Here is a 22,613-nt window from a genome sequence, read left to right as displayed (position 1 = left end):
CCTCCTTTTTCTTCTCCTGGTGTTGATTCCGATAGTCTTTCTACGGCGCCTTATATTCAGTTTTTGTGGGACCTTGGACGAAGGTTTGAGACCCCCGAACATTCCACGCTTGGCCTCCTCTTCTAACCAAGGACTTCTAGCTCTCCCTGAAGTGCACATTTAATCTTATTAAACAAATGGCGTAGCCGTGTAAGAAGTATGCCGCCCCTTTTAACAATGACCTTGAAATCGGTCTCGGACTGGCAGGTTTCTTTTATATTTTATACCAAATACTAACATCAATATATTTCCGATTTCTAAGGCATTGCCCTTGAACTTTCGTTTACACAATTTAGCATGCTAATTCCTCTGGGTTTTATACCCAAGGAATGGAGGGAGAGTACTCTTGTTCCCATCTACAAGGGTAAAGGGGATGCACAAGACTGTAAAAATTACAGAGGAATAAAGTTGATGTCCCACACAATGAAGATCCTAGAAAGGGTTCTTGATGGTAGATTGAGGGAGGAGGTGGAGATTGCAAAGGAACAATTTGGCTTCATGCCTGGTAGATCAACAACAGATGCTATCTTTGGGTTACGACAGATGATGGAAAAATATCGAGAGAAACAAAGGGAGCTACATCTGGCATTTATTGATCTGGAGAAAGCATACGATAGCGTGCCAAGGCAAGAAGTCTGGAGGTGTCTGAGGGAGAAGAAGGTGCCGGAGATATATGTCAGGTTGGTGCGGGAAATGTACAGAAATGTGAAGACAAGTGTTCGGACCTGTTTGGGACAGACAGAAAGTTTTCAAGTAACAGTTGGCTTGCATCAAGGGTCAGCATTAAGTCCATTTCTGTTTAATATTGTGATGGAGGTGGTAACAGAGGAGGTGAGAGAAGATGCACCTTGGACAATGTTGTATGCAGATGACATCTTGCTGTGTGTAGATTCAAGAGAAGAAGCGGAAACTAAACTGGAAAGATGGAGAAAAGTACTGGAAGAGAGAGGTATGAGACCGAGCAGAAGTAAGACAGAGTATATGTGTTGCGCAGTGGGCGGTGGCCAGGAGACAGATCTGGAGCTGGAAGGAAATGTCATCAGGAAGGTGAGAGACTTTAGATACTTAGGTTCAACAGTGGAAGAAGATGGAGGAGCTGAGAAGGAAGTGGGATGCAGGATACAAGCAGGTTGGAGGAACTGGAGGGAGATGGCTGGAGTGTTATGCGATAAGAGGGTGCCGATCAATCTGAAAGGCAAAATTTATAGGACAGCAGTGAAGCCAGCTATGACATATGCTATAGAAACTGTGGCCCTGAGGAAAAATAACATCAGCAGGATGGAAGTAGCAGAGATGAGAATGCTTAGGTGGATGCGCGGTGTGACCAGAAAGGATAATCTGAGAAATGACTATGTCAGGGGAACAGTGAAAGTTACGAACTTAGGAGCGAAAATACAGGAGGCAAGGTTGAGATGGTTTGGTCATGTGATGAGGAGGGAGGACGAATATGTGGGAAGAAGGGTCATGCAGATGGATGTGCAAGGAAGGCAGAAGCGTGGGCGGCCAAAGAAGAGATGGAGGGAGCTGGTAGAAGAGGACTTGAAGATGAAGAACTTGGATGTGGTGACAGCCCAAGACAGGAAGGTGTGGAGGAGACTCATAACAAACAGTGACTCCACTTAAGTGGGAGAAGCTGTAGAAGAAGAAGAATTCCTCTGGGTTTTAATACATGGTCTTTTAGTATTACTTACATAGAAAATTACAATATATTTCCGATTTCTAAGGCATTGCCCTTGAACTTAACATATTCATACATCTTCTATTTACACAATTTATCATGCTAATTCCTCTGGGTTTTAATACATGGGTTTTTTGTATTATTTACATAGAAAATTACAATTTACTTTTGTGAATTTTTGATGTGACCCCTGTAAAAGTCGATGCAATGAAAATGGAGAAAATTACACTGCATTGAATTTTACAGATTTCCTGACAGTTCTTAAAATTTTGTCAATCGATCAAACTTTGTAACAGTAAATGGGTGTATGCAGAACATAAACGATAAACATTTTTTTAAATTATGACTAAAAAAATGAGTTTATATTATGCAATTTTTTAAAAATAATTCTCCATTATTTCAGGAATTCAGGAATATGGAAGCAGAGTAAGCCCATAACAGAATGGGAAGAATAAAGGCTAGCAAAACAGGCATTTTGCCATATAGTATCGATGCTATACAGTCAACTCTTACTACAACCATCATCACTATAACAAACTACCAAAGAGTTCAAGCTAATACTCATAGACACAGTACTAAAGAAAGTTTTACTATCCACTATGCGGACAATCCTGCAGTCCCTAAGCATTTGGTGTAGTGGACAAAGGTGACTACAGTAAAGAAAATTTGTTATAGCAGATCTTCCACTATAACAAACAATTTCTTTGGTCTCTGTGTTCACCATGATGAGAGTTGACTGTATAAACCTTATAACATTGACAATGTATATACATATATTGATTTTGTTGATTGGTGACAAGTGAAATTAAATATGCTTCAAGAACAGTTTTTAGTACTTTGAAGCTCTGAAGTGTACACTTTTTTGAGCACTGGAAAAAAAATAGTCCTACGATAAAGTTTATTAAGCACCTGGTTTTTAAGAAATTAGCAGATTTATTTGAAGACATTTTTGAATTGATTTGAATGCAAAACTGCTACAGGGATAGAACTTTGAAAATGAAGTTACAGTCAGACATTGGCATTTTGGCTGAAAATAACACTTTACTGCTACACCTCTATTTGCAACAAGTGCCACTTGACTTTAATCTGTTTCCTAGTGTAAATGACTGGGACTTATCTGTGAACTAACTAGTTGCAAGGTCACCTCTGGTCAGTGCCTGATAAGTAAGAGTTGCATGAAAATGAAAATAATTTTATTTTCATTTTCATGACATAATATTTTCTTTATTAATAAAAGAACCTTAATCTCAGGTAAACCTATTTAACAAATCAGATGCTGAGATGGAATTAGATGAAGGGGTGGGTTGGATGAATTGGCACCCCTAACTCTTCATCTAATTCTACCTCTTAGAATTAGCACCTGTATTGTTAATAGGTCTACCTGGGATATATACGTAGGCTGTTCAATAAGTAATAAGACTCTATTTATACAGAAAACATATTACCTTTAATCGTCATCATTTACATGGTCTTTTTCGAAGTAACTACCGTGAGATGCGATGCATTTGTCCCAACATTGCGTCCACTTCTTAATCATATGTGAAAGTCTGTTTTTTGAGAGTTCGTTCAAAACCACCTCCGCAGCTTTTACACGTGCTTTGTTGCTTTCGAAATGGCGGCCTCTTAGTGGTTTCTTGAGCTGAGGAAACAGCCAGAAATCGCACAGTGCGAGATCCGGACTGTATGGAGGGTGTGGTAGGATATCTGTGTCGTTCTTCTGCAAAACGTCGACTACACAACCAGCAATATATGGCCTTGCATTATCGTGGTGCAATAAGAAGTCATTCTTCAACAATGGACGCTTTCTTTTGACGTGTTTGATGATAATCGCTGCTGTGTTGATCATTGTCTCTGTGATGGACGTTGAAGGTCTTCCCTCACGTTCAAGATCTTCCACATTTTGCCTTCCTTCCTTAAAAGTTTTATGCCAGCGAAAAACATTTGCCCTCGACATTGCTTCATCGTGGAAAGCTTCGTGTATCATGTTAAAAGTGTCCGATGCCGATTTTTGCAAACGCACACAAAATTTAATCGCATAACGCTGTTCCAAGGACGCTTCGATTTCGAAGACTGGTCGCGCCTCATAGGCATGCCGAAACAAGCTTGGGTTTAGTCACATGACACTCTGGCACATCAGCCCGTATACGCCATCTATCAACCTCTTGTTAATACAGACAGCAACATTTCTTTATTCCACAGAAATTAATATTGTGATGAGTGGTTTCGCCACAGTAAAATTAGTCTTATTACTTATTGAACAGCCCACATATATATATATATATAGAGAGAGAGAGAGAGAGGGGGGGGAGAGAGAGAGAGAGAGAGAAATCACTTACTAAAAGTGATTGTTTAGCAATTTCTAAAGCGTCTAACACTATTTTGCCTACTGTATTCACTAAGATGATTCTTTCTTGGTCATTGTTCCTCTTAGTGATACATAATGAAAAAATTTAGACTTCTCTGATTGTTTGGCTTACTTCTTTTCATGGCCCAGTTTTATCTTTCTCACTATGGCTGTCATTGTCCTAGTCTGCTTTTCATACGGAGCCTAGTCATCACCTTCATCTGATATCAGATCCACAATATTTTCTTTTTTTATGTAGCTCTTGCTTCACTCTTATTCATCCATTTAACTTCCATGTGATTTATTCTCCTGACTATGTAGATGTACACTTTTGACCATTTCCCATGCATTGTTCATTCGTCTACCATGCAATTGTTCTTTCCAAGTTACTGCTTGAACCTCCCTTTTCATTCTGTTGCAATTACCTATCTTTATAGTTCCACATATACCCTTTTTTTTTATTATTCAAAGTTTTCATAATATCCCATCTACCAAGTTAAAGCTGTTGCATCCTTTCCAGTTAGAGTTAAAACTGCCACCTTGGACATAGATTATCAGATGCTGTTGTTAGATCAGATATTCTTGCACCTTGAGTCCCTTCTATCTCTTATTTCAGAAGATAGTTATCCATCAGTAACTCTATGAATTCTCATTTTTCATGCTTTTTCTTCTTTCTTTTCAGTCTATATTACCATAGTTGAAATCTCCCATAATGATAGCTGTACAATATTCATGATTTTTATCTATCTATACAGTTCAGTTCTCTTAGATGACCTTGGAGATCCTCTACCTCATCAGTCAGCCTCAAAATCATTGGCTGGTATTTTTCATACTACCACTTCAGATACTCTGTTCTAGTTAGATTAAATTCCTCTACTTTAGTAATACTCTCTCTATCCTTTCTATCCTGAGTGTTCTCCCTAAATATGCTCTACCAGTCACTTTCCATAAGAATATCCTCATCTAGTATCCAGGGTTCAATAATACCAATAATTGTTCCTCTCCCCATGAAGTACTCATGGTGGAGGGGACCTCCCAATCATAGTACTGGCCCTTTTCATTCTTCCTCTTTATCTTTACTTTTCTTCCCATATTCTTTACTTCTCCTGAGTATTTTTTACTGTTCTTTCTTCCAGACCACCAACACTTGGATCCAATGCTCTGCCGCCATGTTTGCCATGTCGTGCAAACTGTGGACATTCGTAAATAGGATCCTGGTAGTCTTGCACTGCTTTCGCAAGCTAGCCTGGATGGCCCGGCCAGGATCAGTTGGCTAGTGGACTTCCCTGCAACTGTCAACAGTTTTGCAGTAAGTCCCTCACCCCCCCCCCCATGGTCTGGCATCAAGAGCCAAGGCTTCCTGTCGTATAGTGTCTGGGATAGCTCTGGCATTCCACTTCTGAATGCACTCAATTCTTGTAGAGGAGTGATATCAGAATGGGATCTTCTTGATAAGGAGATATGTTCAGAGCTTAAAGATCAGGAAATGACAGGTGTGAGGTGCGTCTTGATACGTAAGGATGTCGTCTCTTTCCAACCAGGAAAATCATCCTTAGTTTTGATACACCTAAGCCTTCAACATCTGTAAAAGCAGGGTATCTCAACTCTCCTGTTAGAGTGTACATCCTTAATCCACTAAAAATGCTCTAAATATCAGAAATATGGACATGGCCAAACTGCCTGTCTTGGCTCTACCACCTGTGCTTGATGTAGTAGTAAAGAGTATGATAACAAATCTTGCTTTGCGAAAAAAGCTAAATGTGTCAACTGTCAGGGAGATCATTCAGCTTACTCTTATGCATGTCAGAAGTGGAAAGATGAAAAAGAAATAAAAAATTAAAACAGAAATAATGTATCATATGTGGATGCAAAAAAGAAAGTTAGCCACCACCACATTTGCTCTGAAATCATCATATGCTGAGAAAGTGATAATTAAGAAAATGTCAGCAGCAACTCAAACTCGTGTCTATTCCACCATCTGATAATTTTGCTATACCTGAACTTTATGATCATGAGTGCTTCTCTGTTGAGAGCATCAATCACATGACCTACAATATTATGGCAAAGATATCACTTAAAGATAAACCACCAGACATCCCCACAGAAAAAAATGGATACTTCGGTATCCACTGAAAGTAAATTAAACTTACCAACTGAACCTAACACATCAAATGTACTGAATATTTTACCAGAGGAAGAGATGGATGCTGGTCATCTATACTTCCCAAAAACAATTGATGAATATAAACCTGACAAGGGTAAGCCCTCAACCTCCCAAAAACCAGCCAAATAAAGCCAGAACAATAGGAAATTTTTTTAATGGAACTGTCATGGGTTTTGCAAGAATTTCACTGTTGTATGCAAGGACAGAGCTGGAGGTGGTCCTGCTCATGGAGGAGTAGCTATCCTAGCAGTCATTCACACTCCTTTCCATCATGTCCAATTTAATACTGCTCTGGAAGCAGAAGCAATTTGCCTATCCATAGGATTTCTTATTACAGCATGTTCAATTTATTTACCACTGAGTGCTGAGTTAAATGAAATCAATCTTGAAAACTTTAATCTTGCAACTGCCTGAACCCATACTTCTTATGGGCGACTTTAATGGCCACAGTACTCTGTGGGGGTAGTGCGAACACAAATAGATGAGGTCGAATCATTGAAAGAATCCTTGACAATAATGATCTCTCACTTTTGAATAATAGATTCAATACTTTCTTCCATATGCCTACCCGCTCATATTCTGCAATCGATCATCTGCTCCCCTTCCATTCTTCCACTGATTACGTGAGATATGGAAGCAATCACTTTCCTGTTCTTTGCACAATGTCTTCACAGGGACCATGTTTCCCTACATGGATGCCCATATAGAAAATGGACCAGACTGACTGGCACTGTGTCCCATCTAGCAAAATTTTAATGCTAATACTGTCAGTCAAACATCTATCAATTAAGCAGTATTATTAAGAAGTATGTAACAGACTGCATTGTCCAGGCCTCCATTCCAAGACCATCATCTCAATTTCCACTCTATCCGAGGCCTTTGTGGAACCTAGAATGCCAGACAGCCAAAAAAGATCAGCACAGAATGGGGTATATTTTGTTCCCCACCACATCAAACTTAATAGCTTTTAAGCATGATTGGGCCACAGCATGTTATGTGAGACGTCAGAGTCAAAAACAATCTTGGATCCAATTTAGCTCATCAATTAATCAAATGACCAGTGCAAACATTGTATGGGATAAAATCCAGAAATTGAAAGGTAGATAGAGAACACATCATTTGTCTACCTTAGACCATAATAGAAGTGTTATCACTGATCCCAAAGCTATTGCAAACACTTTGGGAAAACATTTGCCAGAATCTCAGCAACAGCTTCATATCCTCCTGAATTTTTAATACTGAAATAGCAGCAAGAGAAACACAGGCTAAATTTTTCTGCCAATGGGCTTGAGCTGTTTACCCAGCCATTTGTTAAGGAGGAACTGAATGGAGCCCTTTTACTGTCTCACTCCAGTGAAGTGGGGCCTGATGACATCCATTATGAAATGATAAAAGATCTTCCATCATCTTCTATGAATCTCCTTCTCTTAATATATAAAGAATACTTACAGAGGAAGAGTTTCTGGATTCTAGGCATAAATCAGTTATCGTTGCTATCCCAAAATCAGGAAATGATCTAACACAAGCAAACAATTATTGACCTATTGCTCTGACCAGCTGCCTTTGTAAGATATTAGAGAAAATGGTTAATGCCAGACTTCTCTGGTATTTAGAAAGCAACAATCATCTCTCCAGTTCACAGTTTGGCTTTCGTAGATATCATTCAACTTTGGAACATTTGGTATGTTTAGACACTCATATAAGAGATGCATTCTTGAAACAGGAACATCTGGTTTCAATATTCTTTGGTATGGAAAAAGCATATGACACAGTCTGGGGATATAGTGTATGAGGGTGGTCTGAAATGTTCTCGGCCTAACAATGAAAAAACGAATTTATAATTTCAAAATTATTTTTATTTTTCAACATAATCTCCCTTAAGACTAATACATTTATTCCAGCGATGCTCCAGTGTAATTATCCTGTCTCTGTAGTGGTTCTCGGTAAGATCTGCAAAATGCCCCTCTACAGCTGCAATCACCTCTTGATTCGAAGAAAAACGCTGACCGGTAAGGAAGAATTTGTTTTGGGAATAGATAGAAGTCAGAGGGAGCCAAATCTGGGGGAATAGGGTGGATGTTCCAACAATTCATAGTGCAGATCCTTTAATTTTCCCATTGCCAAAACACCTTTGTGGGCAGGTGCATCGTCCTGATGAAAGGTGATTTTTTTTCTTCTACCAACCGGGTCTTTTCTCACAAATTTTTTCGTCTAGTCTAGTTAAAAGATGGGAATAATATTCCGGTTATTGTTTTACCCTTTTCAAGATAATTAATAAACAAAATGCCTTTAGCATCCCAAAACACCGATGCCATGACTTTTCCTGCTGATGGAACCAACTTTGTGTTCTTTGGTGCTGAACAACCGGCTTCTGTCCACTGACTACTGTTTGGATTCTGGTATGTAATGGTGAATCCAAGTCTCATTCATAGAAATAAATCGATGCACAAAATCAGTTTTATTCTTGTTAACATGCTCCAAGCATTGTTCAGAGATTTTCATGCAAGTGTGTTTTTGATCTGCTGTGAGCAAGCACAGCACCCATCATGTGCAAAGCTTTTTCATTTGCAATTCTTCATGCAAAATATGTCCTGCACATTCTTTTCAAATGCCATGAAATTGCTAGTCTCAGCAATTTCATGTACTTTGACTCACTGGTCATCCAATACCATATCGTGCACTTGATCAATGATTTCTGGTGTTGTTACACTTTTTTGGATGTCATTCATGTGGATCATCTTCAAGCCTGGTATGGCCATGTTTAAACTCGGCAGCCCATTTCTTAAATTATCAAAAATGAAGGAGAAGAGTGCCCATAAACTTCAAATGAATTTCTTTTGACGTTAAACTTTCTTTTACAAAGAATTTTATAACCGCATGATACTTGATTTTATCCATTTCAAGGGATTCAGAACACTTTTGCTTCAGACAGCTGTATAAAACAAACTACTTGATAGAATGACTTGTAATTTCACATGGATGCTTATGACAGATGTACCAACTTAGAAAAAAAAAATCTTGCCGATAGTGTTGCCATCTATGGTTGAGACCGAGAACTTTTCAGACCACCCTCGTATTAAAAGACCTCTATAACCCAGGTCTCAGAGGACACCTTCCTGTATTTATTAAAATTTCTGTCTAGCCAAGTTTTCCGAGTTAGAGTGGGAGGTGTGTATCTCGGCCACATCATTAAGAACAGAGTGTTTCCCAAAGCCCTGTCTTAAGTGTGATGATTTTTGCTATCAAAATTAACTCAATCACTAAACAGTTTCCTCCCGCTGTAGGTAGTGCTCTATTTGTTGATGAATTCACAATTTACCATAACTCTTGTAACACAAGGGTAATTGAAAGACAACTTCAATAAGCAATCAGTTGTGTCTCTTTATGGATTCTTAGTATTGGGTTCAGGTTTTCAGCAGAAAACTGTCTGCATGCATTTCTGCCAAAAATGTGCTCTTCACTCAGATCCTGTATTAAAATGGGACAAACTGTTATTCAAGTTGCAACAGAAGTCAAGTTCTTGAGACTAATTTTTGACAGAAAACTTATATTCCTTGCACACATTTGCCAACTAAGGAAAACGTTCAAGAGAGAGAGCATTGAATCCCCTTTGCACTCTATCCTGTACGGAATAAGTGCTGATCAATCTTCATTACTTTGTTTTTATCATGCACCTATTCATTCAAAGCTGGAATATTGGTTTCAAGTCTATGGTTTGCAAGTCAGAGTAACCTGCAATAGTTGAATCCCATCCATCATCAGGGTATACAGATAGCTATTGGTACCTTTTTCACATTGCCCACAAAAAGCCTTTATGTTGAAGCAAATGAACCAGCTGTGTCACTTAGATAGAAACAGTTGTCTCTTAATTATGCCCTAAAGATAAAGTCTCGTCTCTTTCAGATCATCCTACATGGACTAGTCTATTTTCTCTGCACTGGGAAGCTCAATATCATCAGACTGCCATACGTCTTTTTGGTATGCATGTTAAAGAGACTGTGCAAGCTGTTGGCATGAATGTTAACATTGCCTTCACCAAACATAACAGCATCCCTCCATAGCAGGTTTACACTCCATCCTGCAACCTCCCACTTGTCAGCTACAGAATTCTCATACCCCTTCATTTGTTTACCTGCAATTATTTAATGCACACATAGCAGCCCACTCCAATTTCTTGCCCATCTATACTGATGGCTCAAGAACTGATACTTGTGTTGACTGTGCTGCTGTGTTTCTTGACATTATTATCTCCAACCAAATCCTACCTGATTGCAGTAATTATACAGCAGAGTTGATTGCCATGCAGTTTGCACTTGTGCATATAAAAGAAAACTGCTACCAAAAGTATGTAATTTATACAGACTCAGTTCTTTACAGGTTATCTGCTTCTTGACATTACTATCTCCAACCAAATCCTACCTGATTGCATTAATTATACAACAGAGTTGCATGCCATGCAGTTTGCACTTGTGCATATAAAAGAAAACTGCTACCAAAAGTATGTAATTTATACAGACTCTGTTCTTTACAGGTTATCTCCTCTCCTATGTATAATCCACATCCAGTGTTTTGTGAGTTGTTACAAATGTTGTACAAAATGAAAACATTTAATTTTGATGTTTGGTTGTGCTGGATTCCCAGCCACATTGGAATTAAGAGAAATGAGACTGCAGATGCAGCTGCTAGAACAGCAATCATTCCCTATACAGGCTACAGACATTTTATAAAATCAAAGCTAATTGCCAAATGGCAGTTAGCATGGTAGGAAGCACTAACAAAAAAAATTGCATGATATTAAGCCTGGAATTAGGCATTGGCAGTTTAGTCAGTGTAGAAACAGAAAATAAGAAGTTATTCTTGCTAGGCTCTGCGTAAGTCGCACTCATCTTACACATTCTTATCTACTGAGGGCTAATGACTCACTTATGTGTGAAAAATGTAACACGAATCTTGCCATTTGTCATATTCTGGTGGAGTGTCACCGTTTAACTTTATTTTTTGTACATACATATTATGTATTAATTTATCCCTTTATGACTGTTTTTAATACCTTCTATATTGCTGTAACTTTTGCTATGGTGCAGTATGACCTTTGCTGTCCTTGCACCAATAAATCTTAAATCAATCAACCAACCAATAATTATTGGACTCAGTTCATTTAACAATGTTAAAAATTCATCACTTTTTTTTTTCCTGATGCACCAAATGTGAACATGCATGATAACTAACCACCAGGCTGATGCATATTCAAGTAACATAAAATCTGACTCGTTCAAATAAGCAGTCTGAGTTTGATTCATTAGTAAAATTCCTTATTTGACTGTCTTAGTTATTGCTTTTCTTGTGTGATAGAACTAGTTCTGTCACACAAGAAATAGAACTAGTTCTGTCACACATGACACCTCCAGGGAGTCCAAAGACCTTGTCGTTATGCAATAATTGCCCAAGAATTTACCCCCATCCATACTGTCATTTTCTCACTCTCTGTTTAATGTAAGTGGTGGAAATTTATACACTTTTTCACCGAACAACAGTTTCTACAAGAATTTAATGCCAAATCCATTTAAGTGTAATTCATTCTATAAGTCCAAATCCTATCTATCATTAAAAGTCTCCTATACACCAACATACTGCACACTGTTTCTTGTGCACAGTCTATGTGCAAGTACATCTCTCTGTCATGTAATACCTTAGCAGCAGGCTCACAGTCTTGACTCTCATTTCATTCAGCAAATCTTTCAATTCATTTGTCACATTCTTGGAAAACACACTTTCATTGTTATTTCATCTGATATGCTGCTAATCATGGATTTTCTGTCTATCACTGTATTCTTTTTCATCCTTTTCTGTTCTTTTACATGTTTGCTTCTTTTTTTCTTCTCATATTTTATTTCCTTTCTTGCTTTTCACCGGGTGCTTTACTAGTCTTTTTAATTCTCATTTAGTCCTATGAAGTACATAAGTTGTGAGATTTTTCCTATCATATAGCACTCTTCTCCTCCCCTCCCCCATTATTTCCATGCTACCTATCTCACACTCTTTCACACACACACACATCTCTCACTGTCATGCACTCATAACACTTTCATTCATGCTCTCTCTCTCTCTGTTGTACACATCACCGTTTGTCATATCATTTGTTCCTTTATTAGAATGCTTTCTAACATTCATAAACCTCGCATTCTTTTATCTCCCTAATAAATGCATATTTTGACAATTTCTCATACCATCCTGCTTTTTTTCTCACAAACTGTTTAAATTGCCAACAAGTATGTCTTGCACATGTGTAATCACATGAAACTACTCATATCAAAGTTAAAGAAAAAGTTGACTGCCTCCTTTGTTATATTACTCCATACAAACTAATTCAGTAGTTAAATGTCAGAAGTAATGAAAGATAATTAAGGATAAATTAACAGTTAAGAAGAATTAACAGTAAGCTGACTAAAGCAAGAAAACTATAAAGCATGGGGAGGCGGGGTACTTGAAGAAAGGCTAAATGCTGTTTTTAAGAATACTGTATTACAGTCACTTACAGATTTATAGTGAGAGGCTTGTTGATTGGAAATCCTTTAGAAAGGCAGGTTATCACTATCCATATCCAGTTTGTTAAATGGCATGTAAATCCTCATGGTTGTATTGTAAAATTCATCAGAACAGCATTGTAACTCATATAGGCAATAACATAACTGGCAGTTCTTTATTTTTGAAGGTGTAAAGAGATCTTGTAGCTTGGGTGTATAAATTATTCCTACTTCTGACATTTCCCGGTGTTGTACTACCTTACCCGAGTCCTGAAGATATTTTCAGGGGCAAACTTTGTTTGCTCACACTTGGATAAAGGATTAAACTAAATTTATTATAGTCTAACCAAGTGAAAAATAAACTTTTAACATCTTTCTCTAAATCCAGAGTAATTTAATAAAAAGGTGGCATACCTTTTGGCAACTCCTGTAGGTAAAGATGACTTCGCCATTGCTTCTGCCTGGTATCTCCACTTCTGGGCCTGGCTCCCACTGAAGAGACCTCAATAAAGGTCGAAACTAGTCTGGATAGTGGCCCTTCCCTTAATGCATAACATTCTACATATCTGCAAGGAGATGTGTTTTACATTATGAGGGATACTAAGATAGGAGTGAGTGATGTTAGCTTGGTCCACCTTTGCTACGAGTTTCCCGGTGTTGTACTACCTTACCCCAGTCCTGAAGATATTTTCAGGTGCAAACTTTGTTTGCTCACACTTGGATAAAGGATTAAACTAAATTTATTATAGTCTAACCAAAGTGAAAAATCTAACCAAGTGAAAAATAAACTTTTAACATTTAAATATAGAATATAAGTAAATTAAATGTATAATATAATAGAATTTTTAGAATTAAAATTGCTTAGATTTCATTTACATTTTATATCACAGTTAATGTTTATGCTTACAGAGAAAAGCAATGTTGATATTTCTTCCCAGAGAGCTACGGAACTGAGGCAAATGGAATGAAAGAGGAATGGGAGTAAGAGATTCAGTGAGTCAGCACTTCAATTTCAAGAGGTTGCTGGGTAGCTGCTGCCCATGCCAATGTAGGCCCAACAGAAATGGGATAGACAATATGATGGATGCTAGCTCTACTGAACAGTACCCATGACCATCTGTGAGATAGCTGTCATCAAGTCAAGTCAAACTGCTCTGCCATGGCACTAAGAATTTCTAAGGAGCCTCTAGTGGACCATCCCAAATGTGAGAGCAATATTTGAAGGCATGGTTGACCCAGGATCCAGCAGCTGGACAGATGAAAAGATGCTAAGGATCCCCGGAAACTGGGGATACTACAAAAAGTGTCAGTCCAAGAAGAGAAATCTGAACTTTATTGCTGAGCTAAGCATTATCAGAAGCACGGGAAGAACCAAGTTTTTTTTGTTTTGTTTTTTTTTGTGGGAAAAAAAAAAGCTTTGGAAGCACTTAAGGCAACCAGGTTGTCAATACACTACTGAAGGTTGGTATTGGAGATCAGGCTGTAGGGCACCACTGGTAAACACTGCATAGCTTGCCACATATTAGCAGAAAAATGCAAGAGTGCTATCATCAGTAAAATTGTGAATATTACTAGAGGTCAGTGAGAGAAGATTGTTTATGATTGTTTATATATATGAGGAAGAGGGAAGGTGAGACAACAGAGGCTGGAGTAACATCTGCATTCATAGGAAGATCAGAAGAAAAAGAGAGAGAGAACACCCTCCACTACCATGTGTATTGAACAACTCATGAGAAATCTTGGCAATCCAGTTAATAAGGGAGACCATAAACCTGTAACCTGCTGAGAAGAGATTGATGATAAAGCCCTTTTAGTAACCTGTTGAGAAGGCACTTGAAGTCCTTTTAGATGCCTTGGATATTGAATACAAACAGTACATATTTCTGTGGACCTTTCTATAATACATGTCTAAAAGTGGACAATGCACACAAAGAGGATCTGCTGTAAATGTTGAGTGATGGAATCCATATTGGTAGTTATTGATTAGATGATAGTTCTCCAGGTGTTGAAGACATTGACTGTTAATAATTTTTTCCATTATCTCAGATGGCACCAAATTGAGAGCAACAGACTGACAGCACGATGGCAGACACCCATTCTCCCCCACCCACATTTTTGGAATTGGCCATATTTGGACTTGCTTTCATACTGTTTGGCAGATGCCAGCTGACTCTAATATAGTATAGAGATGATAAAGACAGGCATCATCCTAGGAGTACACCTTCTGAACACAACTAGTCATATTCAAGATTCTTTAGAATGTGATGCACCGTACCAGGTATAGATAGAGGCAACCTTCCCCAGTCAGCTTTATTTTTAGGTGATGTAGCAACAATGCTATCTGAGCAAACAAAGGATGGAAGCACAGATGGATAACAACTACATAAAACAGCCCCTGCAGGAGACCAGAAGGCATGACTGCTAGTGTGCATGAGGCAAGTTCTCTACATTTAGCCCTTTGAAAGTCATACTTAACCCAATTAATTGTTTTGCAGCTATTGAAGACATCAATGCAGAGGATGAAGTCAGAGCCCTGTTCCGTGCCACCCATGATGCTGTCTGTTTTTGTTTAGACTGCCTTGGCGATCACACGTGTGATGATCTGGCACACATCTTGGAAAACAATGGCTTGGATACTGGGTGTGAAAGGAACAGAGTTTAGGGAACAAAGGGCCTTCATTCCACATAGATAATTTCTATAACATGATCACAACAAGTATCTGGATCCTGAGAACAGAAACAGTAGCCTGACTGAGGAAAGGAAGAGTAAAAGTCTTGGAGATCTTCCCACATAACATCATTGTAGCATACTTGATTGTGAATGGCTGATGGGAGGACATTCCACTAAAGATGAAACTTGTATGAGATTATGAACTGAATTAGTCGGTGGAAATTCGAAAAAGAGAGACATTTGGGGTTAATGAATATTAAACTTGCTAAGATAGATGACTTCACTTTTAGGATATTGCAAAATGATTTTCAGAATTGGAGAAGGCAGTAAAGATTGTAGATGAATGATACATAATGAGGCAAGGAAATTTTAATCACAGAAGGTCAAAAAGAGGAGATTCAATATTGTGCTTCTTCTGCTGAGGAATTATGCAGTACAAAAGTATAAGTACCATCCTGATGGTCAAAGGAATCATGTAGTTTGGATAGTAATTGTTGTAACATAATTTGGAATTCAGCCAAAAACAGGAAATCAGGTTTGAATGTCTGTCTCTTTATATATATTTTTTTAAATTAGCATAATGCATTCAGTTCAATTTCTTCAGATTAGTTAAGAGTAAGTATTTTACTTTCTATGCATTATAAAAAATAAATATGATTATAAATATTTATAAAATTAAATAATCAAAAAATGCAAATTCACACAGAAATGATCCAAACAATCATATAAAAGACTGTTAGTTTTTATGATAATACATATTAGTAAACATATCAAAATTTCTATTTGAAGGTGCCGTTGCCTTGGCAGAGTACATAGCAGACAACCAGCACGTTACACAGTTAGATCTCAAAGACAATAATGTCAAAGTAGCAGGATTGATGGCTCTTGCATTATCCATGAAACACAATAAAAGTGTTACTCATCTTGAATTGGATCAGTGTATTAAAAAAGATCCGGTAAGTTAGAAATTTATGTATTTTGAAATTAGTTTTGCTACCACTTTATTTTTGTCATTTTTAATATCATGATAGAGTTCTATGTATAATCTTGTTCCATTAACTGTAATAGGTGATAATATAAAAACATATCTGTTGTAGTTAATGCATTTATTGGATTAGGTGAAAAGAGGATATGTGAGAATTGGAAAATTTCACTGTGTCAATGTTTTGTAAGAGTTTTTCCATCTAAGTGTCCATTGGTAGTTTGCATAACACATTCAAAGAATTCAGAATAGAAGAGTTGACTACACTTTGGATAGCATTTTATTTATAAAGGCATGGTACATTATAAATTTGTACTTATGATCAAGGAGCTAAAAAAGAGAAAAAGGACATTCAGATAAGATTTTATTTCTTATCTGAATGTCCTGAAAAATGCAAGACACTAGATGTTATGCTGTAGACCTCCTCTTATGTAATCTCTGTATAACAGTTTCTTGAAATACATGTCTAGAATTTGTTAATTAATTGCATGCCATATTCACTTGATTTGGTTCTGAGATATTGGTTTCCTTAAAAATTCACTTAACACCTTTTAATTCTTGCAGATAATACTTTAATTTTTTTAGGAAATGACAACATAAACTAAATTATTAATTATAAAAACTTTAATTAATAACTACCTATATTTCGGCAATGTTATGTTGCCATCTTCAGGGATCACAAAACAACATGTACACACATATTGTTTTGTGATCAGGTACTCACACTGAGCAAATGAGGCTGAAGAAAGGCAACCGAAGTCAATCCTAGAGTCCTAAAGGTGCCCCCCTAGCTAGCTAAATTGCGTTGACGATCTTACAATGTAAGCTTCCCAAATTTGGGGCAGTCTCATGCACCCAAATTTGTTGAGATTCGGGAAGATATTCAGAGCTGAGGATGATTCAAGGAATAATCTTTCATACTTGTACTTGCTGTGGTCTAATAAAGTGGCCTTCTTCCAGCGTATTCTGTGCTGGGTGTCCATCACATGGTCAGCAAGACCTGAGTGGCTGTATTGGTGGAACCGGATGTAGTCCAGTTCCACCAATGATTAGTGATCGGATATCCTGATATTCATGTCAGGCAATCATAGCTCTCTTGCTGCGAACCTAGCCATCTGGTCTGGTGAAGTGAGCAGAATCAGACGTGCCACTTTTCACGATGGTTTTCTTCCAGATGCTGGGGGGGGGGGGTAGGTGAAAAGGAGTGTTCTTTTCAGAGTATATAAAAAACAATAATTAAAGAGAATGATATATTTGATGATTAGTTATTATACTTGATTTACTAAAAGATATAAAGAATATCAAATATAAGGCAGAAAAAGAATAGGCATGAATAAAAATACTTTTAGTACTGTAAAATGGATTATGAATAATTAACATCTGTTAATTATTCATATATTCATAATTAAAAGATCATGTATAGTGAATACATGATCCTATAAACTCTAAACTATTTGTATTTATGATACATTGCTAGCTCATTAAATAACTATAGGGAGGGGATTATCCTACGATCTAATAATGCTCATCAGGTGATTCATGTGGGTTGATGGAGGAGCAAATCGTCTTGTACAATTTATTGTGCTTGCTATGTGTATTTTTTTTTCTTTTATATATTTCACTTTATTTTCTGATAATTCTTTTATTTACTAATGATTAGTGTTTTTTTTTTTACATAGTATATGCATAAATAATTTTATTCTTAATAAGTTTTATTTTCACTTGTCTACCTGTAGTTTCACAATCCTGAATTGTAGATAAGCACTGATCTGCATATCTGTTAGATTCTGTTACCATAAATTCCATTAGGTCATCAGTTAGAAACACAGAGTTCACTGCAGATGGATTTTCTGCATCAAGTGGTAAAATTAGCTCATCTGTTCTACTATACTCCTGAACCGGTACTGCCACATTAGTTACTGGATTCCATTCATTTGAAACTGAAAATTCTGAAACCTTACTTAGTGAAATATCTTCCTTGTCAGATGAGGAACTGCTCTGTAAATACAATACTTGATTGAAATCATTATCTGAATTATTCACTACATCTTAGAAAATTCAAACTTCATTACATGCAGATTTTTTTTCTTTTTGACAGAGGCTCAGGAAACTCATCACTAGAACGTGAATTTCCCACATATATTTCTAGTTTGTTGGCTTTCATCAGATGCATTCTTCTTATAGATATAGGATTCATTTTCAGTTAGGAATAGATAAATTTTTACTCTCTACAGTGTCCGAAGACTGGAAGCAGCTGTCCCTATATAGGGAACAACATGCCCTGCCCAACAACTACTATAATGCAGTTGCTAGAAAAACAAGTAGTTTTATTGTGTCACTGAATAAGGTACAGAGATATTTGCAGTCTGTGTAATATATTTGTCAACAAATAGTGCAGTTAGGGGGTGCTTAAGGGTCAAAGCTGTATAACTCAGAGGAGACCTCCACATAGCCTTTAAAGGAATGCAGAGAACCGACCAGGGCTTCTGACCTAATGTCCAATCCTCACCTTCTCGTGGTGCACCCTGTTGGGTATCTACTTGGATACTGAATGAACGAGGATGGACTGGCCATTTGGGATTTAGCCGACCAAATTGTATTCTTATTGGTTAAACCAAAATAAAAATTGATGGTACAACATAACAAAATTTCATGCCGGCTGGGGTGTCGCCTGATTAAACAAGGCCCCCCGTTATTTTTGCCAGGGAACCAGGGCGAACAGCGAAAAGTCAGCTACTGGAACAAATCTGAAAATAAACCCCAACTCAACATCACCAGAGTTAAAGATCGGTACTATCAACTTAAGAAGCCTGAATGGCAAAGAAATGAAGCTAGCTGGCTGACGAATTATATAAGTACCAGATCGACATAATAGTGTTGACTGAAACAAAAAAGACAAAAACTGGTGAGATCTTTTTTTTTTTTGAGCAACAAATACAAAATGTTATATTCAGGAAATGACAATCAAGGAAAAGAAGGAGTAGCCAACACAAAATATGAGGCTTATCTTCTTGAATGGCAGGCAGTCTCAAGTAGAGAGATGTGGGCTAATATCAGAATGGGGAATTGGACAATGAGACTTATTTGTGCCTATGGTCCCACAGAAGGTTCTACTATGGTAGAAGTGGAGGAATTTTTTGAGGCTTTAGAAAAAACAGCTGACACAATGAAAAATGAAAAGTTGGTCCTTGTTGGGTATCTAAATAGCACAGTAGGAAATGATTGTGAGACATACAAAAATAGTTTGGGAAAATTAGGAGAAAAGAGCAAAGCTAATGGCAAATATTTGTTGGATTTCTGCTCAGGACATGGACTGGTTATTACTAACACTATGTTCCAACATAAAAATGTGCACAAATTTACATGGAGAGAGAAGAGGCAAGGAATAAGAAAAGTCTCATTGACTATGTTATTGTTGATAGTGATGTTTTCTCCCTGGTGCAGGACACCAGAGTGTACAGAGGATTTGAAATTGGAAGTGATCACTATTTAGTCTTGAGCAGGATAAAATTGAATTTCATATTGAAAAGAAGAACATGTAAGAAAGTTTTAAAGCAAATAAAAGTTGAGTAGCTCTCAGGTGTGAACTGTAGACTAAAATACACAAAAATTATTGAAGAAAAAATGAACGAGTTTGAGAACAGGAATCAAACCTTGGAGATTCAGTGGCAAGCCTTGAAGAAAGCCCTGATTGATTCAGCTAGAGAGGCATGTGATGAAGTTGTCTGCAAAGAGAGAAAAATTAGAACTCCATGGTGGACACTGGAAGTTAAAGAGGCAATGAAGGAAAAGAAGAAAGCATATCAAAAGTTCCTGTGAAATAAGTCAGCTTGTGCTCTTAGACAATACAGAGACAAATGCAAGAATGCTAAACACTGTGTAAAACTAGCTAAACAAAAGTCATGGGAGGACTTTGGCAAGAATATAGAAAATAAATATCAAGAAGGTGGCAAAATATTCTGGAGGTTGTTGAAGAAGCTTAGGAATGGAGGAAAGAGTGCTGTAAAAGGAATTAGAGATGATAAAGGTGAAATGAAAACAGGAGAAAAAGATATCTTTGAAGTATGGAGTAATTACTTTGTAAAACTGCTAAATGAAACAAGCAGTGATGACAGCACAGTGGTAAAAAACACTGTATCTTAGAAGACCAAGATACAGGCATGCAGTCAGGAATACATATCCATACTTGAAGTAGAAAAAGCCATCAAAGGATTGAAATGTGGAAAGGCAGCAGGAGTAGATGATATTCGACCAGAGATGCTGAAGTATGGTGGTATAAGAGTCTTACAGTGGCTGCACTACATAGTTCAGAAAGCCTTCACAGAGGGACGAATTCCCGATAATTGGAGTAGAGCACTCATAGTACCCATATATAAAAAGAGAAATAAAACTGAATGTGAGAATTACAGAGGTATTTCCCTACTGAGTATTCCTTGCAAGATCTATGCAAGTATACTTGAGAAACGGTTGAGAAGACTTGTGGAAGAAAAGTTTGGTGAAGAACAAGCTGGATTCAGGCCAAATAGAGGCTGTCAGAATCAGATCTTCACTTTATGACAAATAGTGAAGAAAGCATGAGAATATAACAAAGATCTGTATTTAAGTTTTGTCGATTTGGAAATGGCATATGACATGGTGCCAAGAGAGAAGCTATTCAATATGCTACAGTTATATGGTGTCAATGGGGCATTATATCAAGCAATACTTAGTCTTTATTTGAGTTGTAAGTCAGCAGTTAGATTTGAAGGAAGTACAGGAAGATGGTTTAATGTTAAATCTGGTGTGAGACATGGATGTACATTATCCCCTCTCTTATTCATTATCTATATGGATCACATTATGAAGGAAAGTGGTATTAAACATGATATCAAAATTGGAGATGTTAATCTCAGCTCTTTGCTTTATGCAGATGATGTTATACTTCTAAATAAATCCGCTGCAAGTCTGCAAGATTCTCTGACTAAATTGAATAACTGTTGTAATAGATATGGTATGAAGGTCAGCAATAAAAAGACAAAGATGATGAAAATAGACAGAATCATTGAAAATGTCAACTGTGTTGTGAATGGAGAACCTGTGGAACAAGTGAAACATTTCAGCTACTTAGGCACGATTTTTACTGAAGATGGTAAATTAAATAAAGAAATAGACAACAGAATCAACAAAGCTGGTATGGTGGGAAGTCAATTGAATAAATTCATATGGAATAAGAGAGAAATTAGTTTGAACACTAAATTAGCTATATACAAGACAGTGTTTAAACCAGTTTTAACTTATGGATCTGAGAGCTGAATCAGAAGTAAAACACTTGACCAAAGACTAGAGACCGCTGAGAAAGATTATAGGCGTGAACAGATGGCATCAATGGCAATATCATATTAAAAATGAGGATATTAGGAAAGAACTTGACATTGTCAGCATCCAGGAATGCGTTAGCAGAACTAATCTCAGGTGGTATAGTGACTTAAACAGAATGGGCAAAGAAAGATTAACAAAACAAGTGTTCTCTGCCAGGTTGGCAGCAAAACGACCCAGAGGAAGACCAAGATATAGGTGGATTGATATGGTACAAAGTGCCTTAGACGATAGAAATATAAGATCTGAGAATGTTGGAGTCTTGACAAGTAACAGACTGATTTGGAGGAAAATTGTAGATAGGAAGTTAGTAATGATGTAATTTTTTCATGTAGTACTATCATATCCTGTACACTCCTTGAGGGTACATGGCAGGAATTTGATGATGATGATAGTGCAGTTAGTGACAACTGAGATAAAAACAGCACTAACTAATGAGACACGTGTTCCCTCCCACAGAAACTGTGCTGCATAGACTCGAGCAAAACTAGTTGTTGTACTGCCAAACACAATATCTAACTTAAAACGTCGTAATATTTGTCTAAATTTTCAATTACATGAAAAAGTGCTTGTATGATTGCATTTGAAATTTTCGATGTCATTAAGTAGATCACAAATGCTAACTTCAAATGAAATTCTGCAGAAAGAGTTGTAACTAACGTCACGTAAAACTTTGCGTGAGTGAGCCTGCCCACCCGATGCAGAAGCAACACACAATTGGTAATGAGAATTCCCAAGGGTACAATAAACCTGTGAAACACATCCTGACGTGAACATGTTAAAGAGTGAGAATCTTAATGGCGATATTCACTTTTTTATATCTAATTCAAACATGAAAGGTCAGAAGACTTATTGC

The 22,613-nt window shown here is 37.2% G+C and overlaps 1 protein-coding gene across 1 annotated transcript in view; it reads left to right on the top strand.

Annotated features, from left to right (window-relative positions):
- The window catches only part of LOC150097377 (uncharacterized), a 327,966-nt gene that overhangs the window by 264,498 nt on the left and 40,855 nt on the right, over window positions 1-22,613 (top strand). The window contains exon 10 of the mRNA XM_090407657.1: window positions 16,210-16,376. Coding sequence (XP_090263783.1) covers window positions 16,210-16,376 — 167 coding nt within the window. The remainder of the gene's footprint in view (window positions 1-16,209; window positions 16,377-22,613) is intronic.

Source organism: Typopeltis vanoorti, chromosome 17, assembly GCF_054136105.1.
Source record: "Typopeltis vanoorti isolate ZY-2024b chromosome 17, IOZ_Tvanoo_1.0, whole genome shotgun sequence".
Taxonomy (NCBI): domain Eukaryota; kingdom Metazoa; phylum Arthropoda; class Arachnida; order Uropygi; family Thelyphonidae; genus Typopeltis; species Typopeltis vanoorti.
Note: the sequence above shows the minus strand (reverse complement) of the source record. Positions and strands in the feature narration are given on the sequence as shown.